This window comes from Rhipicephalus sanguineus, chromosome 1 (assembly GCF_013339695.2).
Source record: "Rhipicephalus sanguineus isolate Rsan-2018 chromosome 1, BIME_Rsan_1.4, whole genome shotgun sequence".
In the NCBI taxonomy this organism is placed as follows: Eukaryota; Metazoa; Arthropoda; class Arachnida; order Ixodida; family Ixodidae; genus Rhipicephalus; species Rhipicephalus sanguineus.
Window position 1 is genome coordinate 125,335,798 of NC_051176.1, and position 21,510 is coordinate 125,357,307.

A 21,510-nucleotide genomic window follows, 5' to 3' on the forward strand; every position below is an offset into this window, starting at 1 on the left:
TGAACTACCCTCTCGTCATATCAATTTGATTTGCTTTCCTAGCACGTAACGAAATCCTGTATGACAAACCAGTTGCCCGACTAGGACATTCCATGTCCCATGCAGGGTGAAAAAAATAAACTTGGCTACGTAGGCTCCCACACAGACCTTACATGAATTGGAGGGGGGGGGGGGGACAATTCATCTAAAGGGTCTCCAAGTCTGCCACTACTTTTACTCAGTTGGACCTGTCCAGACATTGTTTAAAGTGTACGGTTATGGCCATGCAGGTTTTTTACGATAATGGCGACTGAAGGTTCCTGATGTTGCATTCCAAGAACTGCTTACTTGTCACCTTTACCCCCATAAGTGTCAAAGGCAGGCCACTGTCAGAAGCATGTCATCGCTTCATTTTTATTTTTGTGTCTATTGTGAAGTTTGTTTTCCTTGGACTTGACCAATGGAGGGGAGTGGGGCACTGAGGTGAAACTTGGCTCCCACTAATGGCGAACCCTATGCACACCTATGCTTGGCTACTTATGGCTACTTATGGCTACTTTTCTCTTCAGTTTGAGTTCATATTCTTTAATACCCAAAGCAACACTGCTTCAGTGGCTCCCAGTTCAAAGGCTCAAAGTCCAACAGCAACCAAGGCACATAAGCTGATATGGACATGTAGCCCAGAATGAAGAAGTGCCCACGTGGTATAGAAAGTACACTTAACGAGTCTGTCAACACAAAAATCACATCATAACTTTGAGCCCGCCAACAGGGGTATTCAATCAAGTGACAGATCCATTGAACCTTCATCCAATAGCCAGTTTATTGCTTTAAGTTTTAGGGGCGAAGCTCCTCTTAGTCTAACCTTGTCACATCTCCATAGTCCGGCGTAACCACCTTTGCAAACTGCCCACTACGTCTTTGCAAACATCCCACTACGACCCATCACCGATCCTTTGCAAACTGCCCACTACTTCATCTTTGCAAACATCCCACTACGATCCATCACCGATCCATTACCTCACCGACCATAAAGCCGTTATAATGAAGGGGCAACGGAAGGCACCTTTGCAAACTGCCCACTACTTCGTCTTTGCAAACATCCCACTACGACCCATCACCGATCCATCACTTCACCGACCATAAAGCCGTTATAATGAAGGGGGAACGGAAGCCACGTCTAGCTACCACTTACGATTAATAAAATTTCTTGTATAAACATATACAGTGTTTGTCACGTCTTTGATGATGTACTGGGCTATCGCTTTGATTACTGCTGGGCGAAACCACTGAAGATTTCACGGTGTAACCATGATTGCTTCAGGAGCTTCACCCAAGCTCTTCATCGTTCACCCGTGGATATGCTGTGGATTTGTTTTTTGGTTTTTAGATTTCCTAGGTAACATCAACTAGATTTTGTGGAACATTACTGTACTGCAAACAACTTTTTATCAAAGCATAAGCTAGATCTCACATTGCCATACGATGGTGTATGAGGACCAATCAGTTTTCTTGCACTTACAAAAGCCCCAGACTGCACTGGTTATAGCAGTGTAGGCTGTAATAATGACAAACAAGGAGTTAGCGATTTAGTATGTTTCACTGATAAGTAAAGTTTGTGAAGTAAAGTTTACTGCATTTTTTTTCATTTTTTTTATTGAAACAAATAGAAATGAAGTTGTTACCATTTGCTGGTGATGGCTACTCCTTTTAACTTGCTTATTAGCATAAAATAAAGATTAAGAAACAAAAAAGATAAGCAGACAACTTGGAAACAGTTCACAGACTTACCCAGCAGGTCCCCTGCAACGAGCTTGAATGAGACCCACTTGTGGCAGCGTAAGTGGTACAAGTAGATGCCATCGTCGAAGCATTTTTCCACAAACGAATGCTTGTGCATATAACCCCCAAAGAGGACCATGTAGCCACCTACAAGGGCTGCTGCATGGAATGCCCGCTCTGTAGGTGCCTCACCACCAAGAGGGGTTCGTTCAAGGCGTGTCCATCGGTTGGCATCCACATGAAATGCCCACAATGCCGAGCTCAGCTTGCTGAAGCGTGCATAGTCCACCACCACACCACCGTGCACGAGCAGAGATCGTGACTCCGTATGAAACACTGCAGCATGGCCAACTGAAGGAGGCACAGAACCTACATAACTCACCCGCTCCCACTGGGTACCATTTCGTGGATTCACTCGATAAAGTGCATCAGAGAACACACCCCCAGATGTCCTGCCACCAAAGACATACAGGTGATTGCCATCACCAGGAGTCAACGTGTGCAGTGCAACAGCAGGTGGGTAGTGACCAGCAGGCGAAGGCAACTCAAGTGTCCACTCCCTTTTGGCAACATTATAGAGCCACAACTCAGATGAAAGGCTCCCATTTGCAAGCTCACCACCATGAAGAGCAATGGTGTGGGCATAAGGAGCCATGGCGTGGCCCCAGCGGGCTGCAGGTCGCGGCTTCACAACAGTCAGATCATGCCACGTGCTTTCGTTGAAGTTGTACACGAGAAAGTCCCCCAGCACATGCCCAAACGCCCGGCCCCCAAATACAAAGAGCTGATCCGTGAAAGGCAAATAGACACCCGCGTGTCCTGCACGGGCAACAAATGGGACACTGCCCCTCGAGAGAAGGTGCCAACCAGCAGCAGAGTCATTTGGGTTTTCAGGCAAGCTGCAAGAGATCCCAGCAAAACCATGGGAGCAGCGGCAGCAGTGTGGAGTCTCGGCTAATCCTGGCGAGCTTGTTGTGGCACAAGGAAAGCTGCAGTTGCCCTGGCCTTGTTCAGCGTGGCAGGAGCTAGGGCAGACAGGTGTACCACAGTCAGGGCCTGCCCATGCAAGGTCACATACACATGAGTCACGACCACAACTGCCATGGCCACTGCAGTTGGATGGACACTGCGTGATGGAGTACTCAGCCACAAAACCCTTGAGGACATAGTTTGTGTCACTGTAGAGAAGAATCAGCATCTGCAGAAAGGAACCCAAAAAACAAGATCAAAAACAAGTAAAAGATGTGCATCATGTCTACTGTGCACAACATCAAAGCATTACATAAATGATGGTGAAATTCTGTGCAACTGTATCTGCCTCACACTAAAGAGGCCCGCAAAAAAAGTTGCTGAATGGAATTGTCTGTTGTGGCTGTCTGAGAAGCTTCAGAGCCATTTTTAAAGGGGTCATGAAGCACCCCTTGGGCTGATTGAAAAAACACATCCTGCGGAAAGCTGACACGGCTATGAACTGCTCTGCCCAATATTACAGTCGTGCGCGCCGCGTAATGGCCACAAGCGGAGCGCGAAGTTGCCGTTTCCCCAGGCACCCTCTTTTCAAACAGAGGCCGGTTCTCACTCTCGTCGGTGGGCGGGGCGTCTGTCCGCTGTACGTCGCAAGAGACATAGCATGCTTATTGGCCGATAGCCGACGTAAATCGAGAGCGGCGTTCGGATCAGATGCGCTTCTTGCCGCGGGGTGCCGCCACTTGCCGGCGCCGCACTCCTCAGTACACGGTAGCCGCACTCGCGCAAGCGAATCACAGCGGGAGAGCGATCGCGTTTCATGACGCGCGCTGGCGTAACTTCTTTCCCCCATGCCATCCCTCCCTGTCTAGCTTCCAGTGCGCTCGCCGGCACGAGAAAAGAGAGAAAGCGCTGGGAGCGTGCGCCAAACCCCCGTAACTCCGCCGATTCTTGACGGATTCGAGAAATTTTTGCGGCAATCGATTCGGGAGGCAGTACACTCCGATACTGAGGCCATTAGATCATTACTTGGAAAAGTGGTTCATGACCCCTTTAACAGTTGGGGAACAGGCAAGCTAAGCACATAAAATCCTAATCAGTGGCTTTTAAGTCAATGTTAAAGGCTGCTGATGATACTACAAAGCAAGAAGGGCAATGGTAACTTGAATCTTCAAGCACATCCCCCAGTGTTCAAATAAATGGCATGCTTCTGTACAAGATCTGATGAGTGGCTTCTATTTGTATAATCTGTGGGGATGCTTACATCCCTTGATAAGTTGTTTCCACTGCATGGTGCACACGCGTCCTGCGGGTTGGCTTCACCGCAGAACAGTGACCAATTGATGTCAGTGTAGTTGCCACTGCGTGAGAGATGGCAGTGTGTTCCCACGGTGGTGCCGCCTGGCAGTGAGGATACGCGCGGCCATGGGGAATAGCCCTCTTTCTTTTGGTCGTTGCAGCTGGTCGTGGGTGGTCCACTCTCACACGTGCGATAAGAAGATCCGTAGGGGACGATTCCGTGGATCGTCCCCATGGACTCCCTCCCATGATGAGTCGAACGTAGTCGATTCCGCTTCGTGTTACATTGGTTATGTTACAGTGGCATGCTATTGGTTGTATAATTCGGCTAGCGGACTCACTATGTAAATACACTGTCATGCTACGATTTGTATAATTTGGCTGGCGGGCTTGCCGTTTAAAAGGTGCAAATAAATGCTCTTTTATTGGTTTGCACTATGGTGAACTGTGTCTGTTGTTCCAAATCTAACATACACTGTCCTCTGCCGCCAATAGGCTTGTGCGAATAGTAAATTTTAGGTTCGAAATGAATTCAAAGCGAATAGTGATCTTGGTCGAGTAATTTCGAATCGAATTCGAATAGTATATATCACATATAATTAAGAAAAATGAGCATATTTGTCATGACCAAACCAACCTGCACAACGTTTTTTTTTAATTGTAACAAGGCATGTGTAAATGTCATTCTTTTTGGTTCAAAGGAAGTAGAAGCAACTTTAAAGGGGTCATGAACCACTTTTCCAAGTAATGATCTAATGACCTCAGTATCGGAGTTTACTGCCTCCTGAATCGATTGCTGCAAAAATTTCTCGAATCCGTCAAGAACGAACGGAGTTACGGGGGTTTGGCGCACGCTCTCAGCACTTTCTCTCTTTTTTCGTGCCGACGAGTGCACTAAAAGCTACACAGGGAGGAATGGCACGGGGGAGAGAAGTTACGTCAGCACACATCATAAAACGCGATTGCTCTCCCGCTGTGATTAGCATGCGCGAGTGCGGCTACCATGTACTGAGGAGTGTGGTGCCGGAAAGTGGCGGCACCCCATGGCAAGAAATGCATCTGATCCCAACGCTGCTCTCGATTTATGTCGGCTATAGGCCAATGAGGATGCTATGTCTTTTGCGACGTGGAGATGCAGATTGCGACGTCAACGAGCAGATGCCCCGCCCCGCCCACCGACGAGAGTGAGAACCGGCCTCTGTTTGAAAAGGCGGCGCCTGAAAAAACAGCAACTTCGCGTTCCGCTTGTAGCCTTTACACGGCGCGCACGACTGCAATATTTGGGCTGAGCAGTTTATAGCCGTGTCAGCTTTCCGCAGGATGTGTTTTTTCAACAAGCCCAAGGGGTGCTTCATGACTCCTTTAAATAGTAGCAGGATTTGGCTTTCGGTAGAATGCAAATGATAACCTGTAAAATATGTTATGTTTTAAAATTTACTATACTTGGAGCATATAGGCTGGTATAACAAGTTTTTAAACTTAAAAAATGATGAATCGATGTGAGGGTAATATGTTCATTTAACCTTGAAGTGGGGCTTCGTGGCAGTGCAGATTTTTTCTGGAAAGGTGTATTCACAGTAGAGCACCCCTCCACTGCAGTGAAACCACCTTTACAGGGGGGTTTATAAGTGGACTAATATACAACTATTCGTTACTTTCGAATACTTCTAAATTTTCAAGAATTTAAATTCGAATCGAAGCGAATTCGAATACCATATTATTCGTTCGAATATTCGAAGTGCTCGAATATTCGCACAAGCCTAGCCGCCAATAATATGTCCCTTTCTTACAGCTTTAGAAACGGAGCTCAGACGATGGTCTGCAAATTAAAGAAATATAAACTCCAGCTAGAACAGTTCGTTCAGAGAAAAATACTTACCGAGCCGGATGTTGCTGTCACAGGTGGTGGAATGGACTCGCCACTGAAGGTTCCCAACAGTGGGCTGGTATACGAGCCACCATCATAGACAAACACGTGATCATAGGCACATTCCGTAGCCATTTCGTGAAAACGCAATGTGATGTAGAGCTTGCTGGAGTTAGCTGTAACAGAGAAAAACACTCAATTAGGGCGCAAGAAATAAATGGCAAACAATATACAGTAAAAGCTCGTTAATTCAATGCCCGTTAATTCAGAAAATCGGATAATTCAGACGTGTTATCTGGTCCCGGCCGGTATACAGAGTGTTTAATGGCATAAACTCTCGTTAATTCGGTCATATTTGCCCGCAATCCAGTTAACTGGGACAATCCTTGGAGCACTGCAATTGTGCTAGGCAAATGAGCGAAAGTGGCATTCGTGGACGACCGAAACGAGGTGGCGCAATCTGTGCGAACCATACGGTAACGACGTTTCTGGTTAATCTCGGGTTAGCATGTTTCGGGTTGATTAAGATAGGAAGGTCTTGAGCCACAGTCACATTGTGAACAAAGTCACGAGTGGCAAAAATTGCAGCTTTTAAGCTGCTCTTATGCAAAGTAAGTGCAAGATTTACGTAAAAATTTACGTATTCATCAAGAAAATGAAAGTGTATTATATTAACCTAACAGACATTTGTTTATTGTTTTCTTCATACTTTCAATAATTCGGAATTTGGTTAATTCGGACATTTTTTCGGGCCCCGTGAGATCCGAATTAATGAGCTTTTACTGTAATTACTAAGTCTCTGCAAAGCTAAAAAGAATGATTAGCAAGAAATTGAGGCACAATGAAAAATACCATGGCTGCCAAACTTGTCTGCTGGGATACGCTCCTACAACATACCAGTATTTGTGCAAATGCTAGTGTCTCACATTCTTATCCTCACAAAATTGCACTTTTGTGACTACCCAGACATTTAAGGATAATTTTTATAGCTGTGCGAATAGCAAAATTTTGGGTGCGAAGCGAATTCAAATATTGAAGTGTGAGTGCGAATCGAATCGAATATTTTTCGAATATTTCTCGAATATTTTTCGAATACTTCGAAGTGAAATTGCAGAAAAAAAAGTTAGAGAGGATTCCCAAGCATATTCTTATGAGATAGCAACATGAAAGTGTTTCTTTTCGCTAGGTTGATAAAGCGCTCGTGGGGTGGTGTTTCATAGTTGTCTTATCAAGAATGAGGCAATGTAGAGGCCGAATTGTATTTATGTACATGATTTGGTACAACCAAAGTGTTGCCGACAACACTTACACATGATAGGCAAAGTTGCCATTTCCTCAGCCTCTCCTCCTCTTTCAACTTCTGTGGAAGCCCAACTGATGTGGCGGACAAGGATGTGCTCCCTTCAAGTCCGGAGTTCCAAATCTGCCTCGTAGACGTCGATATATAAGAACATCTGAAATCTTGGATGCTAAAAAGCTTCGGCTTCCGATTTTTCGGACTTCCTGCCCAAATTTCAGGTCCAAAACAGCATTAATTGAGCCCCCACCTCTGCCACATTTTTCATCTCCATATTGGAACCAGCGTTTTCTTGAGTTGATACATTTGCGACCGTAGCAGAGCTTGAAAGGCAGCTTTGCCGCAATACCGGGTTGTGATGAGGTGAAGCAAATTGAAAAGCTAGGGACAATTCAATCGGACGTTAACTGTCTCTTGGCAAAGTTCGACCGTAACAAAGCTTGAAAGGCGACTTTGCCGCAATACCGGGGTGTAATGAGGTGAAGCATATTGAAAATCTAGGGACCACTTCCAATCGGACGTTGACTGTCTCTTGGCAAAGTTCGACTGTAACGGAGCTTGAAAGGCAGCTTTGCCGCCATACCGAGGTGTGATGAGGTGAAGCATATTGAAAATCTAGGGACCACTTCCAAGTGGACGTTGACTGTGTCTTGGCAAAGTTCGACCGTAACGGAGCTTGAAGGGCAGCTTTGCCGCAATGCGAGAGTGTAATGAGTTGAAGCATATTAAAAATCTGAAGGGGTCACTTTTAATCGGACGTTGACTCTATTTGTTTTTGGGAAGTTCTAATAGTTCGAATAGTAAAATGCCAGTGCGAATCGAATTGAATAGAAAACACTATTCGAAAAATATTCGAAATTTCGAATATTCGCACACCCCTAATAATTTTATACCCGCTGTGGTGGTCTAGTGGTTATGGTGCTCGACTGCTGACCCGAAGGTGGCGGCATCGAATCCCGGCCGCAACGGCCCCAATTAGATGGAGGCGAAATGCTAGAGGCCCGTGTACTTAGATTTAGGTGCACGTTAAAGAACACCAGGTGGCCAAAATTTCTGGAGACCTCCACTATGACGTCCCTCATAATCACATCGTGGTTTTGGGACTTAAAATCCCAAAAATTATTAAGGTTAATTTTAAAGTGGACATCTAACACAAATAATATAGATAATATTTCTAGGATAAGATGTAGTACCAGTTTAACTCATCACAAGCATGCAGAGGCTGCTCAAGCTTTTTCTGAGTACTTTTCTCAACCCATCAGTAATTGCAAAGGTGTCCATGCCCAAGCCTTCTGTATTTCCTGAATCATTTTTTTTTTCTTTCTTGCATCTTTGGATGAAGAGTATTAATGTATTCATAAGCTGAAAAACACATCTCTTTGTTTTGATCTGTACGACATTTAAGCTTAATTTCTCCTTGAGATTACTTATGCTACATGATTAGCCTTATGTTTGCTAGGCACTGAACATTTACCTTAACCCTTTGAGGGTTTATGCCGTACATGTACGGCATCACCTAACAGGCACCAAAGGGTTTTCGCCATACATGTACGACATGGCCTGTATGTTTAAAATGCGCGCCTTTTTCAATCATTTCTCTTGCTTGGCATGTGCTGCCACACTTCAGGAATACAAGGAATTTTTTTCATGTGCCGATGTCTCTCCGTTTTTTTTTCCCTTCCAAAGCGGCACGCCAGCTTTCGCTTGCTCATCAAAGTGCGCACATGCGATTCGGCTGGTTTTGCATGCCTTTTTCGACCATTTCACTTGCTTGGCATGTACACTGTCGTCCTTTATGAAAGCGAACACGCGAGCGCGCGGCCTGAGCTCTGCTGCGGCTGCCTACAGTGCCATCAACCGACAGCGAAAGAAAGCGCACCCGCTTTTGGCGTCATCTATTGGCATACAAAATAACGAGTCATGGCCGGTGGACAAGCGCTGCTAGATTACGCTCCCGCTTCGGTCGCGCAGCGGGTGATGCCGCCAAAAGCGGACGTGCTTTCTTCAGCTCTCGGTTGATGGTGCTGTACGCAGCTGCCGCAGCGCGCAGGCCGTGCGCTCGCATGTTCCCTTTCATAAAGGACGACAGTGTACTGCCATACTTCGGGAATACGTGGAATTTTTTTCACACGCCGATGTCTCTGCTGTTTTCTCTTTTCTTTCGCTTGCGCATCTGAGCATGTGCACGCAGTGCGGCTGGTTTCGGTTTCATCCTTCGGGTGGTTATTGCTTCTCGCGCCCGCGAAGCAGATGGCTGTCTGGTTTCGAATCCCCCAAAGGGTGACCACTTGTTACTCTCATTTATTGCTCCCCGGGCGTGATTACATGTGTTTCTGTGCGGCGCTAAATTACACAAACGATGCCGCTGTGGTTGCATTTCCTGTTTTGGGGACTCGGAAAAACTAACTCCGCCTCGTTAGCAATAAGACGAAGGATTATTATAGCTTTCTCGCTCGTTTTGCTTTCCAGATGGGCACAAAACCATACAGTTTTCTTCCGTGCGCTCACTCGCGCAGTTCGCTCACGCTATGGAAGTGCGCGCCGGTTGCTTTGCTGCTAGTGAGTTGAGCGGCGATTCTTCCGATGTGGACTATTCCCCAAGTGTATTTTGTATGTCTGTGTGCTATGTTTAACACAACACATAATTTTTAGTAGGGGTGTGCGAATATTCGAAATTTCGAATATTTTTCGAATAGTGTTTGCTATTCGATTCGATTCGCACTGAAATATTACTATTCGAACTATTCGAACTTCCCAAAAACAAATACAGTCAACGTCCAATTGAAAGTGACCCCTTCAGATTTTCAATATGCTTCACCTCATCACACCCTCGTATTGCGGCAAAGCTGCCTTTCAAGCTCCGTTACGGTCGAACTTAGCTAAGAGACAAAGTCCGGTTGGAAATGATCCCTAGATTTTCAATATACTTCACCTCATCACACCCCCGTATTGCGGCAAAGCTGCCTTTCAAGCTCCGTTACGGTTGAACTTAGGCAGGAGACAGTCAACGTCCGATTGGAAGTGGTCCCTAGATTTTCAATATGCTTCACCTCATTACACCCCCGTATTGCGGCAAAGCTGCCTTTCAAGCTCTGCTACGGTCGCAAATGTATTAACTCAAGAAAATGCTGGTTCCAATATGGAGATGAAAGATTTGGCAGAGTTAGGGGCTCAATTAAAGCTGTTTTGGACCTGAAACTTGGGCAGGAAGTCCGAAAAATCGGACGCCGAAGCTTTTTAGCATCCAAAATTTCAGATGTTCTTATATATCGACGTCTACGAGGCAGATTTTGAACTCCGGACTTGAAGGGAGCACACCCTTGTCCGCCACATCAGTTGGCCTTCCACAGAAGTTGAAAGAGAAGGAGAGGCTGAGGAAATGGCATCTCTGCCTATCACGTGTAAAGTGTTGTCGGCAACACTTTGGTTGAACCAAATCATGTACATAAATACAATTCGGCCTCTACATTGCCTCACCCTTGATAAGAAAGACAACTATGAAATATGACCCCACCAGAGCTTCATCAACCTAGCGAAAAGAAACACTTTCATGTTGCGATCTCACAAGAACATACTTAGGGATTCTCTGCAACTTTTTCTGTAATTTCACTTCGAATTATTCGAAAAATGTTTGAGAAATATTCGAAAATTATTCGAAATTATTCGATTCGATTCGCACTCAATCTTTATTATTCGAATTCGCTTCGCACCCAAAATTTTGCTATTCGCACAGCTCTAATTTTTAGTAAAAACTGCAGAAGTGTTTTTTTAGGATTTTGCTTGATGTTACTCACGAAAAAAACATGTGTATGTAACAGCAAAAATGACTTTTTTGTCACTTCACAGTCATGCAAAAAAATTTCAGACAAGTTTTTTTCTTAAATAGAATCGTCTGAAGAATTTAATTCAGCAATAAAAAATACACATTTTTGGAGTGCATTTCACGAAAAAGTTCGACCCTCCCTCAGATGGTTAATACAATTTAACATCATTAAGCCATGTCAATTAGGATCAACTGGCAAGCAGAGTCATTGCAGCAAATAGGTTCAGTGAGCACCAAGCTATCAATATCTGATCAACACCAGGATCTACGTGTTTGCGGTCATCACTCCACACCAGAAGACTACCACCACAATTTCCATATTTAAGCTCAGCAGTGATCGTTATCAGAGCATTTTAGTTATTCTGCAAACTTCTTGGCATTTACAGGTTATCAGGTTAATGGAGGAGGAAATGTGAGCAGCCTAGAGCAGGCAGCGGCCAGGTTTTTTGCAGTATTTGGTAGTGTAGTGCTCAACCAGGCAAACGCGAAGCGTGGACTCCGTGATCCTCTGCACGCCAGCGGATGATTATAGGAAGCGAATATTGGCCCCAAATGATCTCCAGTGAAGCCGAGCATTCAGCAAAGATGTTGAGGAGGAAGAGCCCTGCTAAAGGGAAGGTAGCCTTTTATCACCCGAAGCTCCTTTACTTAAAATATGGGGCAAATTATTTCATAATGCTATAACCTAAGCACTTATATAATTTAAGAAAGACCTGTGAAGGGACACTTCAAGAATTGACTTCAAACATCACCACTGCTGAAAGGACCCACACTAAGAAACAAGCTCAGTTTTACTTCCTATAGCTGTAATGTTGGTCATTTAGCCATGGAAAGAGCATTTAAAGGGACACTAAAGAGCAAAACGATTTTTCTCATATTAGTGAAGTACTCTTTCACGATACCAAAAACACCACGCTTGCTGCGAGAAGACGCTTAGTAAACGAGAAACCGCGCAAAAACAAAATGTGGGTGGCGACACCACCTTAAGTTTCCGCACCGTCACATGTTTTGACGGCGCCTACTAGAAACTACGTAGTTCCTAATCAGTAAAAATGAAGTAGTACATTGTCCTCAGAGGGGGCCATAGACTTAACATACCAAGTTTGGGGTAATTTTGTTGAGCCAATGGCGCCAAAATACAATAAATACACTTCGAAATCTGTGACGTCACGCAGGGAGATTTTGGCGCGAAATTTAGAAATGAAACTTTGAACTTGATTTTCTCCTCAATTAATTAGCCTATGATGACAAAATTAACAACATTAGAGTTCTCAAGGCATAATTTATCGATCTAAACCAATTCATTGTTTCTCTTTAGTGTCCCTTTAAATCAGGGACATTAAAAAAACAGCATAAAAGGTGCAGGCCACATAAAGAAATGTGACAACCGTGATGCAAGCTTATAGAAAGTGTGCAAAAATATGACACCTTTGACACTGCAGCTCTAAAAAACGTGAGTTAACAGATCTCAACATACAGAAGTATCAAAGTCTCCTTACAAAAGTTTACAAAGTGCCATTTCTGTTTCTTGTTGACTTCTGCCATTTTAAAAGTAAGAAAATGTACAAACAGAAACACCTATTGGTTGCTTCATGAAATAACAAGGTGCAATACACCAAGGAAAGTAAAAGACAGGCGAAAGGAAAGAGTGTCTATTGGTTGACAGCTACCCACCTCTAATGAGCCACTCGCAGTGCGAGTCATTACGGTAGCTGTCATTGCCATCAGTGATGATTCCCCAGGGAGCAGTGAGGATCTTGCGATGGCGGTTGCAGGTGTCCGATGGCTTGGCGACCACTGGGCCCGGCAAGCAACATACCAGCAGCAGTGGCACCAGCAGTGACCCGGCCCCGCTGGGCAGCAGCAGCCAGATGGCCATGGTCTAGCTCATTTTGGCCACCAGACGGCTGCGCCCGGCTCAGATCGGCAGTAGCCGCATGGTTGCTCCAACCGAGGCCACGCAGCTCCTTGTTCACTTCCCCCATCAAAAGACTGCCACACCTGTGTGAAATCGATTTCGTGACATGTAACTATTGCTAAAGATGACTGGTTGCACATACAGATATACAAATTCCACATTAATACAAGCTCTGGTGGCACAAGAAATAAAAAAGACCCATGAAGCGCTATTCATAACATCCACATAAGGATATATAGCTGGAGTGCCACCTATCTGACACTATGATCACGTTTGCAAACCAGGTAAGGGAGCAAGACCATCACATGAGACGTTTGGTCATGAGGCCTTTCCAGGTGCTGCTATATAAAGTGAGACTGTTGCTTGAGAATATCACATATGGTAAACAACACGTTAAACTGGTTTCCTAAAATCATTTTACATTTAGTGGTACTTCGAATTGCAAAGTTGGCCATCATTAATTGGCACATTCACATAAATTTTTTAGCCATCCATGACAACCAATCCTTGAGAGTGATGCCATGAACAACCATGAGGAAAATTAAATGCTTATATAAGGTCAATATGCAATTTGGAGGTGAATATGCACACGCTGTTATGTTTTTACAGTGGTACACCATGCACAGGCACTGATTACTGTTTCTATATGACATTAAAACACCTTCACATCATCATTCTTGCTGCTGGAAGTGCACGCGGCCTAGAAACATTGTATACTTCAACGTAGGTGCCAATACGAAATGCTATTTCATTTTAACAGTACGAAGACATTTTTTGTTAACACTGCAGTAAGCTGTTAACGGTTCACTACATGGTTACAAGTTTTCCATGTTAAAACAGGTTTTATCACAAGCTTCAGGATTACCTCAGGATAGTGCCTGTGGAACTAACAGAAGTGAAGGATGGATATCACCTGCTACCCTTTGCTAAAATTTTTATGTTTTAAATGAGGGCTGCATATCTTAAAACCGGAAAGGGCCAAAATCAACTTTTTTTCATAGCCACTGTGGCCTCAGTTTGGTTGGAAATGCTAGTACCTCTTATTTAAAGAAAATGAATCTGTGTGTGGTGTCGCTGAACTTGCTGCTGACCTCAGCACAGCTTCTGATTCTATGTTTGTCACAGAAGACCAAAGGCACCTCACATGTATTCATTAACGAGAGTATCAGGTCACAGATGTAGGCACTTCTGAAGGATGCCAATTTCAAGGAAATTGGACAGCCATGTTTCTGTATTTGTTTCGACAAGGTCCCTTATAAAGGCAAAGGAAGGGCTGCTCCTGTCATTTAGCTATGGCAAATACTGCAGGTTGGTGAACTCCAGTTAAACAGTATAGTTGCAGTTTTCTGGTACCAGTAAAAAATAGTCACGAATTAAATGGTTCCTCTGCTTCACATCGAATGTCTTCAAACACTGTTGAAACCCTGCCTATTCTGATTTTGTTCCTCTACACTGAATGAACATTTATCTCTGAATTGTTAAACATTATCTGGTTCTAAGAATTTTTAAAAAGGTGCTATTTCTTGAGGTTTTATGCGCAAGATTCAACTTTTATATTTAAAATGGATGAGAAGTGCAATTTACGCATTCAAACACCTTTGCGTTAGCACTGTGTCAAGAAATTGGTTAATGAAGTCTTCACTATCATCTTGCGAGCCCATTACAGAGGCCCTGTGACACTTCTTATCGAACTTATAAAAAATATTTCAGATACAAAAATATTTTGCAGCAAAAGGCATTTGAATTTGTCCAGTGGAAGCAGAGTTGTAAGCAAACAAAGCCTGCCCATCCTATACTCCACAGTGCTTCCTCTCCTTCAACAGATCACACTGTGGAGGCTGCAGCGGAGCAGGCAGGTGGCCACAAAACTCCGTCTGCTAAGTTTCATGATGGCATGTAGCTCAAATTTTGTTTTGGATGTTAAAGTAGATGCAGTGCTTCTGGTTCGGTGACATGCAGAGGCTGTCTCTCAACTTATCGCTGTGTTTATAAATTATTTCAACTTACAGAAAGTTTACAGGCAGTAATGATGAACACTATCAATGTTTGATATTTCCAAAGTAGTTCAAAGAAGCATTAAAAGAATTTTCCCTCTAGCCAACACGTACTGTGCAATACCAGTCATCATGTGGACTTGGTAATCAATATGAATGTAATTTTGCTGCTTTGACCCTGGTTGTCTGACGAAGTCTAAGCATGCTTGTTGAAGCTGTGCGTCCTGCAATAGCTAGTGAAGTGCATATTTATCCCTCGCATCCCCTTTTCAACCTACAACTGCACAGCAGAGTTGCAGTTTCCCCATTCAAACAGCTTGCAACGTGCGTTTCACACAAATTCATAAACTGCATACACAATAAATTCCATGTTCATGCTATGCATCTACTCGTGTTCAAATGCACACTTTCTACACATGAAATATGTTATGAGTTTGTGTTTGTGTAATTTTATTTGCTCGTTACGTGTTTATTGAATTCTTACAAATGTTTGAACAAAGCCTGCAATTTGTATGTGCTGAACTGTTTGTACTTTTTCATGTATATCCACCCTGCTAAGATCTGGTACCAGATCGCAGTATCTATAAATAAAAAAAATTTAAAAAATCGAAGACCACGTGAACACAAAGGTGCACAATGCAGTAGCAGTCAGGATATGTTCAGCAACGCTCAATCTTGGGCTGCAGAGGTGGTGCCACAACTCTAGCAGGTGACCACAAACAAACGCCAGAAGCATAAAACTGAATTTTTATGTCGACACTATGAACAAGGTGGTATTTCCATAACTTTTTAAGTTATAAATTATCATAAATATTGTTACAGTTGCAGACATTGATAAATTTTGTGGCCACTGATAAAGTAGCGCTGCAGACAATCTTGTGGTTACTGAATGCTCACCTTCACACAACCAGCCAATAGGTGAACGTGGGCATCTTAGCATCAACATGTGCAGTCTTCAATGGCGGGGGTTTGACGGAGCAGTACGAGAGCATCACTAACCTTTACGGCAACATTGTACGTTTCCCACTGCATGAAAGTGAGCAATTCTCTCCACGAGTGTCCCGTGTCTTGAGCAATTTATTTACCATGGTCAAAATGCCCCTTTAGGGATATTGACATATTGTTTTTACTATTCATTTTCAGCATTAAATAAAGCTTTGGAAGCTTAGAACAATAGACAAAAATGAGAGTGCCCTGGATAATTTGATATAACAGCTTCTTTACAGCCAGTTTTGGTTTCATTTCCGGATACTGTGTCACGACATCATAACCCAGAAGGTGATCACGCGGGGGCAGCTCAGTGCAGCATTTTGACACTCACTACGACTTGTTCGGTCATTTTCTATGCTGAAACATCACTTTTCTACACGCGCAGCTGCATAACAGGCAATCGAGTGAGCCAGAGCGAGTGCCAGAATATCACAATGTGCTAGCTCTTACATAATCACCTTCTGGGTCATAAAATTATGACAAAGTGTAACTCTGAAAAACAGAATCGAAACTGGTTGTAAAAAAGCTGTTATATTGAATTATCCAGGGCTTTCTGAGGTTTGGCAGTATTTTGTATATTGTTTCGAGGCACCAGACCTTCAGAGAAAGAATAAACAGCAAAAAATATTCTGCCAGTGCTCTTTTCACATGTGTCAATGAAGAGACGCCTGCCCTTTGTACCCTCCCATGTATAAAACATTGACTACATCAATGGCACCTATGTTACGAGATCTAAAATGACGCATTGCCATGTGACCAAACATTTGTTAAGGTAGATAAGTCAGGCAAAAACAGAGAAAACGCGTCAATTTGCAGCTGCTACTACCTGAGGTCATCCATTCTAAACATACTGAGAAACATGTGCCAATAGTGCAGTCTTGCTTTTGTTCACTTGACAAATAGGCTTGTTGTTCATGAACCTCTCTTAATTATTCATAACAAAGGATTTCATGCCACCATATCCTTTTCTATTGCTTGATGCCACAAAAAGTTAATGTCATGTAGTGACCGTGACATTTTTTTTCAGTATATGGCCATGCGTAAATTGCAGCACTAAGCATCTGTGGAGTCTGACCTTGGCAATGGGACAATGAAAATTTGCTCAATGTAGTATGCCACCCTATGGCCATGTGCTATACAGCCCTGGGTTAAAACTGTAAGCAAATACCGAAAGAAAGCATTTTCATGAATTATATAAGATACTAAAGCACTAAAAGAAAAAGGCAGGAGTCAGGGGAAGATGGAAGCGTGTGATGAAGAACTGGTAAACAGGGTTTGTGTGCTGGAGCCGACATTTCACCAAGCGGACTTGTCTTCTTCAAGTCTGCAACTGGAGCCAACATTTTGACAAGTGGACTTGTCTTCGTCAAGGCTTCTTTTTCAAGTCCTCTTGTCGAAACATTGGCTCCAGCACACAAACCCTGTTTACCAAGTTTTTATAGTAAAGCAGTGCGTGTTTGGCTTATCACACATCGTTCAACAGGACTGGGTAGCTTTGGTACAAGACTGTACAGGATTGCACATGTATTTGAGATGAAACAACTATAAGGTGCGTAGAGCTCTTTAAGTATTGATATGTGCCAAGAATTGCATATTTTTCTTTTCCCGCACTGTCTGTTGCATCTGTGCAACAAATGGAATATCACCATTGGTTGTTTCCTCAAGAGAGAGACAAGCATATGCACAAATGCACAGAAGCTAAGACATTACAACTGGGTGAGCATGACTATCAAGGAAATCTATCCAGCCAAAAACAGTTGGAGACCGTAAAGGAGACAGGAAAGCGGCTAGACTTCCTGTCTCCTTCACCGTTTCTTGTGTTTGTCCGTTTTTGGCTGGATAGATTTCCTTGATGCAATGCACCAACTAGATCCAACAACGAGTCCTACTAGAGCATGACTATGTACAACTAAGGAGGGACTGATAGTTTTACACAAGTGGGCACCAGATACGTCATGCGGTTCTTAGAATGCTAGCTAAGGCAATGCAAGCAGGAAAGCCTCAAATCCAAGGAAACTGAAACTTTGATCAGATGTGTATTAAGCTTTCTCTAAGACGAGAACATGGTAGGTTTGAAATAAGAGAGAGAGTGAAATGTAGACCCAGACAACCAAGACAACTGCACTGCAGGGCAAATCCACATGCTGGATAGTACTGTAATTGCTATAGTTGTGACATTAACGTCAATTATAGCTGCATGCATAGTGTGCTATGCATATAGCTACCTGCATAGTGTGCATAAAGGTGAAGGTATATCAAGTTTACTACAGTTCACACTTCCTTAGGCCAGGGTTTCCAATACCAAGGTATGGCAAATGCCACAGAAAAATTTTTTTTTTTACAATTCCTATTAAAACAAGCTCAGGAAACAAAGCATGACTGTAAAAAGATATAGCAATGACTTTCCCCATCTTTTTTTAAGGGAAACCTTTAGGTTATCTTTGTCTACTCGAGGAAAATTATTCCTAATATGTGCAGAAATTGGCAGAGCATAAAAAAATAGATGATAGAAACAAAACGTAAAAGACAGAGTGGCTGGCAGAACTAACCTATAAGGTTAATAAAATACCGAAATCAACAACACTGGCAAACCATCAGTATGAAATCTAGTAATAATATTAATATCTGGGGTTTAACATCCCAAAACCACAATATGATTGAGAAACGCTGTAGTGGAGGGCTCCAGAAATTTCAACCACCTGGGGTTCTTCAATGTGAACCTAAATATAAGTACACAGGCCTCAAACGTTTTCGCCTCCATCGAAAATGCGGCCGCCGCGGCCGGGATTTGATCCCACGACCTTCGTGTCAGTAGTCGAGCGCCATAACCACTAGACCACCGTGGCGGGGCGTATGTAATCTAGTAGACTGGCAGCACCCCATAATGCACTGAACCTGTGTGAACTTGCACAACTGCTACACACTGCTGTGGTGCAAATTTACAAGACAGGCATGGCATTAATTGTTATACTGCCTTATTTATGAAGCTTTAATATGCAGCTACAGCGCCGCACTGCTCACTTCACTAGTAGGAAGTTAGGAACGCAACACAAGTTGCAATGTGTGTCCCTCGCATTGGAGGGGTACTTTCACATGCAAATTTCCGCGTTAAGTTAATGAATTGACTAAAAGGCTGGCGTTGGATTACATGGAAAGATTCCGTGAAATGCTTGAAGTAGGCATTTTATGCGCCTCCCGATCAGGAAGTTTTCTTTGGCCGAGCAAAGATGGTTTCAGCGTCTACCTCTCTACACGCGCCGGCGCACTTACCGGCGCTAATCTGCGAGTTTGCTCAAATTTACGGGGTTTCGTAGATCCCCAAGTAGACCGCTCAAGTTTTCCTGTCTTGTTCAGCGTGTGGCGTTTCGCTACCCGATTAGTTGCAGCTCTCGGCCCGGAAGTGAAGTTTTGGACTCCTTCGCCGCTTTTCTTACGCGCGGAAGTAAACCGCAGGCGACGGAAGGAATGCAAACAGCGTATTTGCATTCCCTGAAGTTGAAATGCATATCGTGCCGTATTTCTCGGAGTAAATGCAAGTACTACTACCAACTTATTTTAGGACGCCCTTACGCACCAGATGACAACGACCCATATTGGGACGCCCTGCTGTGGCGTTGAGCAGCTTTCAGCACTTGCAGTGCAAATCAGTGGGAATCACAATCGCCGAAAAACAGCATAACGGGAGCTTTCTGATCGTTGAGCGCTGTGCAAGGTCACAGTGTTCCGGTGCAGCACAGCTGACAGAAAAAGAGGCATCCGCCGAAGGTGCCCACTTTAGAGCGCGCGACAGACGCGATCACTTGGCGATCACCACTGCTGATGCGCGCACGCACGAGCCGCACGAGCTTGAGCCCTTTTCTTGTCACACGGCACGCAAACGGAGCGGCTCGGCACAACTTGGAACAACAAAGCTAATGTCAGTGTAGAGCCATGGTAGAGCTTCCTACAAAACACGGACACCCACGGAGCAAAAAAAGTGAACTATCAAACAAAACTATACAAAACAACGCCCTGACAGGCGTGATATTGGTGGCAATGGGAAATCCTGGTATTTGATCTGAGAGCACTAAACTTTGCCGTAAGTATGCTGTATCGAAATATTTTACAAACAACTTACAAGCTATTTGTTTGTACATAGCAGGACGTTTGAAATGAGTCGGTATTTTCGCGAACAACAAATGCTACGCAAATGGCGACATTTGTTTTCGTGGCCGCTACAGGGAGCGACCGCAGCGCCGCCATTCGGTAGAGCCTGAAACGCTCGTTTTAGGCACTTTTTCTCCCTGAAGATGGCCACTGGCCTAGGTACTGAGGAAAAGAACGCCCCTAGCTCCACTTGTCCCTAGCTTGATCGGCAGCCATAAGCCATGTGCGCTTCACGCCGGTGTCAACCCACGCCAAGGTAAGTTTTTGCATTCGCTGTCCTGTGGTGTTTTCTACCGCGCGACGGAGCAAATGAGTTAAATGGGCCAGGCCTTCTGCCTGGTGTGCTGTGTTTGTGTGCCGTTCGCCTTCGAACTCTACCTTTGTGTGTGTGTGTGGGGGGGGGGGCACTTGCTGAAAGCCTTGACTATTTGAGAAAAAAGCCTATTTTCCTTATTTATTTTAGGGAAAACACCATGTATCACAAAAATTTCGAGGGGGGCCCGGGCCCCCCAGGCCCTCCCCCTGGTTACGGGCCTGGCTTAGCTCGAGCTCGGTTGTAGTCGAGGGGTGGAAGAGCATTCAACAATTCATTATTTACGTGACGCTACGGCCTCAGTCCCGAAACTTGATTTGGTGCAATTATGTTACTGTTACTGCAGCTTCTGATCGGTGCAGCTATTTTGCTGGAGGGAGGCTTCAATGTAATAGAGTTACTGTTTTGTACTACATGTCCGTGTCGTTCTCTGCCATTTGATATGTCATGATACACTTCACGTGTAGATGGTCGACGCTACCATCTGTCCAATACATTACATGGTTCTCAGTGCAACTGTCTAGCGCTAATTGTACCATTTTTATTACGTACCTCACTTCGCTTCAAGTGTGCTTCTTCACAGCCCTGTGCTTTGTCGCAGCACGGACCTTGGGCGCTGCTGACAAATGTCCCATTTGTCTGGTTTGCGTAGAATGCTAAGATAATTTGCTGCATCAGCCAAGGCAAAGCAGAAAATTAAGCTGGAAATGGCCGCTTCTCTGCATTACAAGCTCTGTGGAGTGGTGCTGTAAATTCTGCATTGCCAGATATTGTTGCGTTAGAATCTGACTACCTGCAAAATTTTGACTGGCACAAGCACCCAGTTGCTGTATTTCTGGTAGACCAGCTGCACTATTATTACAGCTGTAGTTTCCCTTGATTTTGTCCTAGCAAAGACGCCACCTGGTTCAAACAGCCCACGTACAACTGTGAATAACATGCACACATACACACTTTAATCGCTATGGTTTACCTTTAGACGCAACAGATTTCAAAGAACACTGACTGCAACGGTTGATATCACTTCCTTTAGAAACTTGCTCAAAGCACATATCATTCTGATGTAAAGCAGCTTGCACAGTTGTAAGAAAGCGGGCAGTTACTATTACAATTTGCAGTGTTCCACTACTTCATTC

At 44.1% G+C, this 21,510-nt stretch overlaps 1 protein-coding gene across 1 annotated transcript in view; it reads right to left on the reverse strand.

The window, feature by feature from the left end:
- LOC119397429 (multiple epidermal growth factor-like domains protein 8) overlaps positions 1 to 19,899 on the reverse strand; it is a 144,269-nt gene extending 124,370 nt beyond the window's left edge. The window contains exons 1-4 of the mRNA XM_037664857.2: positions 19,490 to 19,899; positions 12,688 to 13,014; positions 5,906 to 6,069; positions 1,771 to 2,959 (exon numbers count right to left, since the gene is read on the reverse strand). Coding sequence (XP_037520785.1) covers positions 1,771 to 2,959; positions 5,906 to 6,069; positions 12,688 to 12,892 — 1,558 coding nt within the window. The 5' untranslated portion in view covers positions 12,893 to 13,014; positions 19,490 to 19,899. The remainder of the gene's footprint in view (positions 1 to 1,770; positions 2,960 to 5,905; positions 6,070 to 12,687; positions 13,015 to 19,489) is intronic.
- Between the last annotated feature and the right edge of the window lie 1,611 nt (positions 19,900 to 21,510).